Source organism: Rosa rugosa, chromosome 7 (assembly GCF_958449725.1).
Source record: "Rosa rugosa chromosome 7, drRosRugo1.1, whole genome shotgun sequence".
NCBI lineage: Eukaryota > Viridiplantae > Streptophyta > Magnoliopsida > Rosales > Rosaceae > Rosa > Rosa rugosa.
The window spans coordinates 2,312,140-2,323,443 of NC_084826.1; the positions used below are offsets into that span (position 1 = coordinate 2,312,140).

At 40.4% G+C, this 11,304-nt stretch overlaps 1 protein-coding gene and 1 long non-coding RNA gene across 2 annotated transcripts; both read left to right on the top strand.

Moving 5' to 3' along the window:
- LOC133723858 (uncharacterized) lies at positions 1-2,459 on the top strand. The gene is made up of 3 exons (XR_009853313.1): positions 1-460; positions 1,219-1,295; positions 2,227-2,459. It is a non-coding gene; the product is annotated as an uncharacterized LOC133723858 (long non-coding RNA).
- A 3,912-nt stretch (positions 2,460-6,371) lies between these two features.
- Positions 6,372-7,785, top strand: LOC133720924 (uncharacterized). The gene is made up of 4 exons (XM_062147415.1): positions 6,372-6,531; positions 6,611-6,931; positions 7,167-7,252; positions 7,414-7,785. Exons 1-4 carry the CDS (start codon positions 6,372-6,374, stop codon positions 7,783-7,785), a joined length of 939 nt encoding a protein of 312 aa, XP_062003399.1.
- The last annotated feature ends 3,519 nt before the right edge of the window (positions 7,786-11,304 follow it).

The window sequence follows — 11,304 nt, forward strand, 5'->3', positions numbered from 1 at the left end:
AGCTCCCAGAAGTGGCCTTGCACGGCGGCGCTACTTGTGGTGGCGGCTGGAAGCCAGACCCGATCAAATCGAAAACCGAAGCTTCGATCGGTATATCTCGAGCTGTAGTGCATCGTTTTGATTGATTCTTTTTCCAGTGGGTTCCCCTTGATGTTGTTAACAACTCTCTAGAAGGCATCGAGGCCTGAAATTGAAGTTTTTACGTCGATCGGAGCCCTCGCCGGATTCTGCAAAATTCTGCAAATTTTCCGACCACCGAAGCTTTCGATCGGTATATCTCGAGCTACAGACCATATTTTTCTGTGATTCTTGAACCAATGCGTTCGTCTTGAGTTTCTTAACAACTCTCTAGAAGGAATCGAAGCCTGAAATTGAAGTTTTGACGTCGAAATCAAGCCTTGCCGGATTCTGCAAATTTCGCCGGATTCTGGAAATTTTCCGGCCACCTCGACTGTTCTAGGTAATTTCCGACCACTTCCTTTCGTTTTCAGACTTCATGCTAGTTATGAAAGTGGATCAACTCGTCATTTTGAACAAGTTTGTAGTTGACGACTTTTGCATCGGAGGTGGTTGACCGCCGCGTTGACCGCCGTTGACCGCCCACTGACCGCCGCTTGTGGCGGCGTATTCGACCATATTTTGAGTTTTTATTATCTAGGTGATGATCTACGCATCCTTACGAGCGTTTTGATATATAACATGGTCATGTTAGAAAAAGTTGATAAATAGTGGATTTACGTTTTTACGTTACTATTTACGGTTTTTACGTTTTATCTTCGGTTTACGATCTGTGAAGATCAGACCATCGGTTTTACTTCAAATTTTAGTATGTTGATCGTATGACTGTCCCGATGACTTTGTGAGGTCACGGGCGAAGATCCGACCGTTGGATCTTCGTATAATTGAGAAATAGTTATTCGGAAGGCGATTCGTGAGAATCCGACCGTCGGATTTTCATATAATTTTGTGGAGATGTTAGTAAGGGCGATTCAGGAAGATCTGACCGTTGGATCTTCGTGATAATTTTGGAGGATGATCCTAAGGGCGATCCGTGAGGATCCGACCGTTGGATCATCATTAAATTCAGATCCGACCGTTGGATCATCGTTTAATTTGAATCCGACCGTTGGATCATCATTATATTCAGATCTGACCGTTGGATCGTCGTTTAATTACATTTATGAGTTGTTGGCTAAGTTAAGATCATTATTGGATTAGGTTATTGACGGTTTGAGTTGGTGGACGATTGTGGATCGTATTTTGAGCTGAATTGAAGACGCAGCGGGATTATCGAGGTGAGTAAACCTCACGTGGTTCATATTACGAACCGAATAAATTTAATTACCTTATTTTGTCGTAATTGCGTGAAAATATTTATGGAATAAATATTTGTTTTAAAATCATATGGACTTGATCAATTACGGTCCATAGGTAAGTAAAATGATTTTAATTATACAAAATGAATTTCACGATTTTCTTGTGTGAACTATAGTTGGTATTAGTGATTATCCCTGAGCGGATAATTACGTATATATATATTTACGTGATTATATGTGAATGGCGTGACATTGAAGAGTGTGAAATTGAGATGATTAAATTATTATAAATTGACATGTGACTTACCATATTTATATGTGATGAACATGATTGATGAGTTCTTGTTAATATTCATGATTTACATTGGAGGATGTATAGAGTCAGAGAATGTAGGGTTCTGAGGATGAGGTGTCCGAAGTTCGACGGTTAAGGATAACCGGAGTGTTTGTGTACTGAGGACGGGGATGTCCAAGGTGCGACGGTTTATTATTAACCGAAGTTGTGTGCTGAGGACGGGGATGTCCAAAGCGCGACGGTTTATTATTAACCGAAGTATATGGTGCTGAGGACGGGGATGTCCAAAGCGCGACGGTTATAGTGTTAACCGAAGTATTTTTTGCCGTTGCTTGACCCTAGGCCAAGGTGTCAGAGGTAACGAGGCAGTTAGAGCTCTAACGTGTTATGGGATGGGACCCAAGTGGTGATAGTGTTGTGAGATAGGACCAAAGTGGTGATATTGAATGGGTTTGACGTTTGCGTCGTGGATGTTGAGATTGTTGGTTGTGTTGTTGAGTTATAAGAATTGTAATTTAAAATCAACAGTTCTTTCTTGTTTACTCATACTGGCTGTAAAAAGCTTACCGGGTTTTGTGTTGTTGCAACTCCCGGTACACTATTCAAATTGTGTAGCGGGAAATCCTACAGGTCAGGAGAACCAGGACGGTGATCGGGCTGCTTAGAGTAGTGTTATGTGAATTACAGCATTATATTGTGAGGTTTGTTATGCTCATTTAGAGCTTTGCAATTTTACTTTGTAAGAGTGAATTGTAATAATTAACTCGAGGTTTTCGAGTTTTTGTGTTGAGTGGCGAGTGGTATGTTTGTTTGTGAGAAAAAAATTCAGAACGTTATTTGTATTAATTGTTTATTCATGTTTCGGATTTGAATTGGTTATTCAAAATTCGGGGCGTGACATGTATTAAGTAGTTTGGGGTGTGTATTTAAAATTTCTCATATATATATATAATGACCCTTTCACTAAGATATCTTTATTTTTGGCCATTTTAAGGGATTCCTTGTGGGACTCACTTTTCGATCGCATTTTGGCATCTCGACCATTCAATTTTTAAGTCTGTATGAGTAGATTATTGCTGCAAATTTACAGCCAAATTGATAATCGTTTGGGTGTTCATAATCATGGTTTACTATTAAGAACTTGAACGGTTCATATTGGATATATTCAGTTTGCCCATTAACTTGATCAAGTTCAGTACTTTAACGATCATCAATTTGGATGAAAATTTGCATAAGTGATCTACTCAATAGAAACCTAAAAACTGAACGGTCGAGATGCCAGTTTGTGACAACAAAGTTAGTCTAATGAGCGATTCCTTAAAATGACCAAAAAAATGGAACCATCACTAGAAAGGGCCTTGTATATATAGGGATTCCTTACTTTTCGATCACATATAGACATCTCAACCGTTCAGTTTTTAGGTCTTTATGTATATATAACTTATGCAAATTTTCAGCCAAATTGATAATCATTAAGGTACCAACTAGATCAAATCAATTGCCGAACTAAATCTGTCAAACCTGAACCCACTACTAGAAATTTCCCCATTGCACACTGATTTGAATTAGTCCCTATTGGGACAAAGCACACTGATAACAGTGGCTAATGCCATTAGCCACTATGCAGCCACTAATACCCTATCAGTCCCCTCTATAGCAGGTGCTATTGGGGCAATCCACACTGATAAAACATCAGTGGCATACCAAAACCCAATGCAGCAATACACCTTTTTCTTTCCCACTGTTGCAGAATCAGTGTGTTTTTTCAATGCCACCAACATCAGTGGCTTAATTTGGAGAATAAATTAAAAAAAAAAAACAATTTAGTCTAACTACAACCATGTATTTCTAAAATGTATTGTACAATTCGTATACAATTTCAAATAAACTACAACATGAAAAAATTTAACATCTTCTTGTTCCGTTCTGTGGCTGCATTTTCTGCCTCCAATATTGAACAAACAGTAAGCCCTCCCTCTGCAATGTACCTGATTGATGAACAAATCAGTCAACAACACAATAACAAGGTTATATATGTACTTAGTGTGCTTTCTGAAAGTTTCACAGTACTGTGGGTTCAATCCTAATTACACATTGCATGAAAGTGAAAGAAAAAATGAACGTAACAAAGCAAAGCACTTTAACCAATACAGTACAAGATAACAGTTGAAGTTGAAGTTGAAGACCAAGCTACACAGATTACCTGGTTATTGTGCTTGTCCAGCTCAGGAGTAATCTCAGATCTTCTCCTAGCTGCTGCCGCTGTCTCTCCCTGCAACCTCCCTGTAGTCAACTAAAACATTTAGAAATCATAAACTTATATCAAATTAAATATCAGAATACTTATATCTAATACTTTAGATAATTGTTAGACTCTAAAAGTAATTAAAAATGAAGAAAGAAGATAATCTACAATCCCTTAAATATTAATTCCACATTTAAAGTCATAACACCAAATCATACATTCTTTATGATTGAATAAGAAAGCTAGTAACTAATTTCAAACTGTACAAACTTGCAGCAAACATAGATGGCATCAGGAAAAAAAAAATGAACAATAAATTTACCAAATAACACTTGAAGTTGAAGTTGAAGTCCAAGCTATCTCCAAGAGAATTTGTTTTGCTACAAAAACAGCCCTATAAATAAGCACTCACAAGGAATATCAATGCAATCCTGCAAAATCCAAAGCATTTGGTAAGTTACACACGCAATGCACAAACAGTACTAGTTCAGATCCATTCACAGTTCTAAAACAGCAACAAAGCTCAAAGCTCTACCTTACTATATTAAAAACACTATCCATAGTACTCCAAGGTATAACTTTAGCAAACTAAGGTTTCAGATTGGAATAGCAAGCACAAATAATGACTAAAGCAGAGTTAATAAGGAGAATGAAAGATATTTTCAAGTTGTGGATACCTGCAGTGAAGACAAGCACATGCTTTGATTTCTGATTTGCTTGCAAATCATATCCTTGAGGTCACTAGATCCAAGTCTTGCAGATAAACATGAGTTCTTAGAAAGCTGAAAAACAACCAAACTGCAAAACAGCAACAGTCAACGACATATTCAAACTCACTGCCATTACCAAAACTGCAATTCAAACAATCAAAAACCCAAACTGCAATTCAGAGTCAAAAGACTCAAAACACAAACCCAAACTACAAAACTCAGCCAAACTGCAAGTCTGCAATTTAGAGTCAAAACACATATACAAACTGCAATTCATGAATCACAAACCCAGAAGCATCAAAACAACCAAACTCAATACATCAAAACTGCCTAATTCATGAATGACAAACCCAGAAGCATCAAGCATATTCATTATTCATTAAATCCATCACGCCTAATCAACCAAACTCAAATGAATCTAATTCAAGGCAGTAACTTACCCAGTTCAATTTCTGAATCGCACCAAGAACTCGAAGCCAACCAGTTGAAGACTTGAAGGTGAGGCTGACGAGCTCGATACTTCAAAATGAAAACCCAGAAATTCATGAAAGAGTGAGAAATCGTGGAGGGAATTAAAACCCACAACAAATCGATTCAAAAATCAAAACCAAGAAATTCAACTTACCCAGAAATTGAAGACTTCTCAATCGGACGAAGGCGAGGCTGGAGCTGGAGCTAGGGAGGAGTCAGAGGACAGAGGAGAGCCAGAGAGCGGCGACTTCGTCGTTTTAAAATTTGACATGGCGATGAGTCGACGGCGACTTGAAGAGAGGCGACTTCATCGTTTTAAAATTTGAACCCAGATGTCGTTTAAATAATTTGATAAATAGAAAAAGAGAGTACCTTTCTACGAAGATATTCATCGGGGATGTCGAACTCTTCCGATCTCGTCGGCCCTGTACCCGACCTACCTAAGCTTCGGCCGAGAATGGTCTGGATCCAGAAGACGGTGTTGACGAACCCATCACTTGTTGATAGCGCCGGTGATGACGACTTCCATATCGAACCGTTTGGTGTCTTGATCGGTGTCTGATCTGGTCATATCGGAGTTCGATCTATGTGCGATGTGCCTGTGTGAGAGTGTGATGGAGGAAGAGAGGCGGAAGAGAGAGAAAGAGGAACTGACGAAGGGAAAAGTGAGGGCGTGAGGCTATCAGAAAGTGTTTATATCGCGTTAAGGTTCCTAACTTATAGCCAAAACGACGTCGCACTTACCTCTTCGGTTTTTGACACCGATGATATTTGGAATAATAATATGTGAGGGTCACTATTGTCATTAAAATAATAATATGTTACATGTACTGTATACATTAGACACTGATGATCAGTGACATTAAAAAAAAAACCCACTGACTGTTTATATCAGTGTGAAACTATTCATTTATCACACTGAAGATTTTTAGTGGCAAAAAAAGAGGTGCTAATGGGGAAATTTCTAGTAGTGACCATTCATGTTCATAATAGTAAATAATAGTTAATCAATTATGAATACCGGCCTTAACGATTTTCAATCTGTTTGAAAATATACATAAGTGATACTCATGGAGATCTGAAAATCTAATGATCAATTTGCCGATATGTTATAAAAAAATGGGTCCCACAACAAAAAATCATTTACTAATAAAACGGCCTATATAATATAATATGTGCGTGTAGATCTCCATCCTCCTCAGCTCTACTGGCTAAAAGATTCCCCCTTATGTAGTCGGATTTATTGTTCATGCTATTTGAATATCTATCATTCTATCACAATCCCGAGTCTAAAGATTTCCTTGTCGAGCAGCGGTGGTTTTAGAGAGCCTAACATGAACAATAATAGGGACATGCATGAGGATGACCACTACTCGATGAAAGCTGCAAATCTTCATGAGCCCGCTGCAGAAGTAGCATTCACTCCAAAGCTGAGCGCTACTTCCAACATGACCCAAAGTTATGTGTTATCGTTCAACCACCACCATCATAAGGGTACTTAGTAAAAATTCTTTTTATGTTGACATGGGATATATATGGACATATGGTAAAACAATTAATATATTTCATACAGTGGTTGGAGTGACGTCGTCTGAGGAAGGCAGAAGTGGTCACCAAGCCTCTGCAGCTTCGCAGCGAAGTTCCCGTTGGAATCCAACCCCGAAGCAGTTACGGGTCCTGGAAGAGCTGTACGGACATGGTTTAAAGACACCGACGGCACAACAAATTCGACAAGTGACTGCGCGGCTTCGACACTTTGGAAAGATTGAAGGCAAGAATGTCTTCTACTGGTTTCAGAACCACCGAGCGAGGGAGAGACAGAAGAGACGAAGAGAACTCATGTCCATGCCTCAGTATCACTCTATCGATTGGAGTAACAAAGAATCTGCAGGAGGTATTGGTCTTGGGACTGTACTGTATTAAATACGTTTTCATCTCTCCCCAAGTAATATGGAACTAGGGCTTAACACTAGGCTGGTGAGGCCACCTCCTTTAGGTTAATTGATTGAGTCCTCGAGTTTTACAAGAAGTTTTAAAATTTGTTTCTATATGAGTTTCACGTACGATTGATCAGGCTCAAAAAGTAATTAACAGATAAATCACTAGTTATGGAAATTGTCTACTTGCAGCTTCAGGACAGAGAAGGTCAAGTACTCTTGAAATTGAGCACCAGAATAAATGGACACTGTCAAACTGCGGTGTTCTTGCTGATCAGGTATATATCATTTTCTTAATGTATGTGGTTCTTAGACTAAACTGTGTTTAACCAAAATCTCAAGAAAAGATAGAAATGGATTGAATGCTTGGAATTTTTACTTTTTTACATTACGTATGTACGTACGTGCATGAGTTTCATTTGTTACTGTAAGTCAGCAGGAATTATCTTCAGTGATGCAAAAGAGGATGACCATGGTGACCGGCAATTACTCCGGTCAATTGGAGGAGCAACCCTATTCGGCTACACCCACCTCGGAAGCACAACGAACAAACGCATCAGCTACATTAATATACACAAAGCGCTTGGACTATCATCATCCCCATTATGATTATGATTACGGTATGGTGTTGAGTGCACCCAATATTTACAAAGGAGCAGAAAGTAGATTAGAAACTCAAACTCTGGAGCTCTTTCCACTTGAGAGCGATAATGTTAAGGGTGTTAATGATACCAAATCACCTATGATCAGAACCACAAACACAGACAGTAATGAAGATTTCATGGCAGAAAAATATTTTCAATTTCTTTGAAGAATCTGAGTACCTCTTTATCAGGTTCAGTAATGAAGATTTCATGGCCTGTTCTTCCTACTTTTATTTCGTCTTTTTTGTTTAAAGGCAGTTTAATTTGTTTGGAAGCGTAAGGTTGATGTCTCCCTTTCTGTTTAATTTGTTTTTTTCTGTATTGTTGATCGAGGGGTACGCACCGGAAAATCCCTCTAGTTAGGTGAACATACCTTTTTCTTTTCCTGTAAATAAATGAATGAATCTCCATCTTATTCTCGGGTTCCATGAAATATTATGAAACTAATATGCATATGTGTACGTAGAAGCTGTCGAATATCTAGATCAGTTTCAAAGTGGCCTGGTCCTGTATTTTCACTTGGTAATATGTAATTCTGTAAATGATATTGTGTCAACTGCGTTTCTTAATAGATCAGACCCAAGAATATGCATAGAACAGAAACACTGTCACCAATCGTATGGCCATGCGTCATCTAATCCAGGTCGGAGATCAAATTGAAAAGAAAGCTGAACAGTTGGTAATGCCTAGTCTATAGCTCAAAATTAAACATATAAATTATCCAAAAATGTGCCCATGTAACAAATACATAAATTACGAAAAACCATAAATTACATACTTAACAACGAAAAGATTGATCAAATTAGAGAGAGTGTGGTGGATTGGTTTTTTTACACAGTAAAAATGAAAAAAAAAAAAAAAAAAACGCTCTCTCTCTAAGAACTAGGTTTCTCTTCGTCATATACCGTCTCGTCCGGCAGCGCACCCACATCGGCATGTGGCGCATGCAGCCGGAAGGACTCCTCCTTTTGTGGGATTGTCGTTTTCCTCAGAAGTTCATTTTGGGAAGTAATTTTCTCTCAGATTGCAGACGATGCAATGGTGGGTGCCTCTGGATCGGAATCATTCTGGCCTGGGTTATCGCTATGTTTGGTGAGAGTGGGGTGGCGGTGGTGGCGGGTTCCGATGGTTTGGAGAGCAGGCGTTGTGGAGACTGGAGAGGGCCCTCAATTGCGAGGTCGAGTTCCTAGCACGGTGGTGGTGCGCAGGAGATGAGGACGGGGCGGTGACGGGCAGTTAAGGGCGTTGGCGGGCTTAACAGGTGGGCTTCTGCAGTCCTTATGTTGGCTGGGCTGGAAATTGGACCTGAAATGGGCTTATGGGCTATTATTGGTCTGCTTTTACTTTTTGTGTTTTCTTTTTATGTTGTTTTTGAGTTTTTTTTTTTTTTTTGGGAATGAAATAATTTCATTAAGATGCAAAGCCCAGCAAAACGCAAAGGCCCGAATACAAACAGAGAAAAGAAAGGTTAAGCACCAAGCTAAATCCAACACGGAAATAGACATAGGGGGAACCCGAAAACATGAAAAGAAAGAACAAAAGCCAGAAGGCACAGCTCAAAGGTTGGCCGGAGGGCATGGTAGCCCATCGTTTCTCAGCACACGAGTCAAGGATGGTGGTGGCTGGTTAGCCCATCGCTGTGGACCCACCGTCCTGTTGGCAAGCGAGGCTGCAAGGTGAGCAGCTCGGTTCGCTTCACGGGGAACCCAGTCCCAAGAGCAATCATCAAAGAAGGTGCAGCGTCTTCTGATTTGTTGGATAATCGGGTAAGTTCTCCAATTGCTGCTAGATGAAGTGTTCCTTAGATCAGAAATGATCTCCAATGCATCAGACTCAAATTTCACCCACTTCAGGTTCATTGAAATGGCGAGATTGACCCCAGAAAGCATTGCTTCAGATTCCGCAACGGCCGTTGAAGAGCAATTTGCCGGAACCGCCGCGCCGCCCAGGAAGGAACCAGTATGATCCCTGATTATCACACCGAGACCTGCATCAGAAGGGGCTTTCCATGCAGCATCGCAATTCAGCTTAACAAAACTGGGGGGAGGAGCAGTCCAGCTTGGGCGACTCAAACTTGATGAATTTGATTCCAATGATTCAAGCTTGTTGGCTTCCAGGAACTCATCAGCAAGGCTCAGACCTAAACGGAGAGTAAGTATAGGAGATACTGGTTGGTGTTGATAAACGAAGGAACAACGGGCTTTCCAGATTGCCCAACACAGGAAGCTTACACAGGTAAGAAAGCTTTTCCTATGTACTGCATTTGACATCTTTTGCAAACTTGTGAGTATCCAATTGTCAATTGTTGTGAATTGTTGCTTGTCGAATCTAATACCCATAGGAGAACCGAACCATACAGCCTCAACCCAAGGGCATAGGAATAACAAGTGCTCAAAAGACTCTTCATAGGTTTCACAAATAGGACAAATAGGATTCTGGGAGAGCTTCCTTCTGAATAGATTTAACATAGATGGGGCAGCCCCACATAGCACCTTCCATAAGAAACACTTAATTTTTGGTAGTGTGTGGATACCCCAAATTACCTTCCAGCAAGTAGAGTTGATCAAGTGTGAGGTACCACATCTTGAAACGATAGAAGAAAGCTGTCCGTGATGCAGCCAATGATAGCCCGAACTGACTGAATAAGCCCCATTCTTTGTCCATGGCCAGACAAGCCGATCTTGGCCCTCACCATCACCGATAGGAATAGCCAAAATGATAGGTAAAACATGGGGAGGAATTATATGGCTGACCTGGTCAAGGGCCCAGGAGCGAGAGTCCCAATCAATGAGGGAACTAACCCGTTGGGGGGCATTGCTCGGGACATTACAGCCAGCGATCAGAGTGTCACTATTTGGGGTAGGAAACCATCTATCCTTCCAAATATTGATTGAGTAGCCATTGATGACTTGCCAGTAGAAGCACTCCTTAAACTGATCCCTCACAGCTAAAAGGCTCGACCAGCCCCATGAGGCGCGGTGGCCTTTGACAGCACCCAAAAAATCAGTGTTTGGGAAATATCTAGCTTTCATAAACCGGGCCCAAAGAGAATTGGGTTCCTGTAAGAGTCTCCAGCACTGTTTGACTAGGAGAGCCATATTAAAATGTTGAAGATCACGAAAACCCATTCCCCCACCAGATTTGGGTAATCCCATGAAATTCCAATTTTTCCAGTGAAGTTTATGACCTGTAGGTGAAGCTCCCCACCAGAAATTCCCCAAAGCAGAATTAATATCCTCACAAATGCCTTTAGGAAACTTAAAGCAGGACATTGGGTACGAGGGAATAGCCAATGCAACAGATTTTATCAATGTCTCCCTCCCTGCCATAGTCAATGATTTCTGCTTCCAGCCATCAATCTTCCTTGTTACTCTCTCCTTTATGTAGACAAGAGCCTCTCTCTTTGATCGGCCCCAAACAGTTGGGAGCCCTAAGTATTTCCCTGGATTGTCAACCACAGCCATGTTTAAGAGCGCGCACATCAGTCCCTGCATTTGCTTGGGGGTATTTGGGGAGAAAAATATGCTAGATTTTTCACTGTTGATTAGTTGCCCAGAAGCACAACAATACTCCTTAAAAATCAGAACCAATTGCCAGCAATTAAGTAGAGTGGCTTTCAAGAAAAATAATGCATCATCTGCAAAGAAGAGATGAGAAATGGTGGGGCACCCTCTATTGAGTTTCAA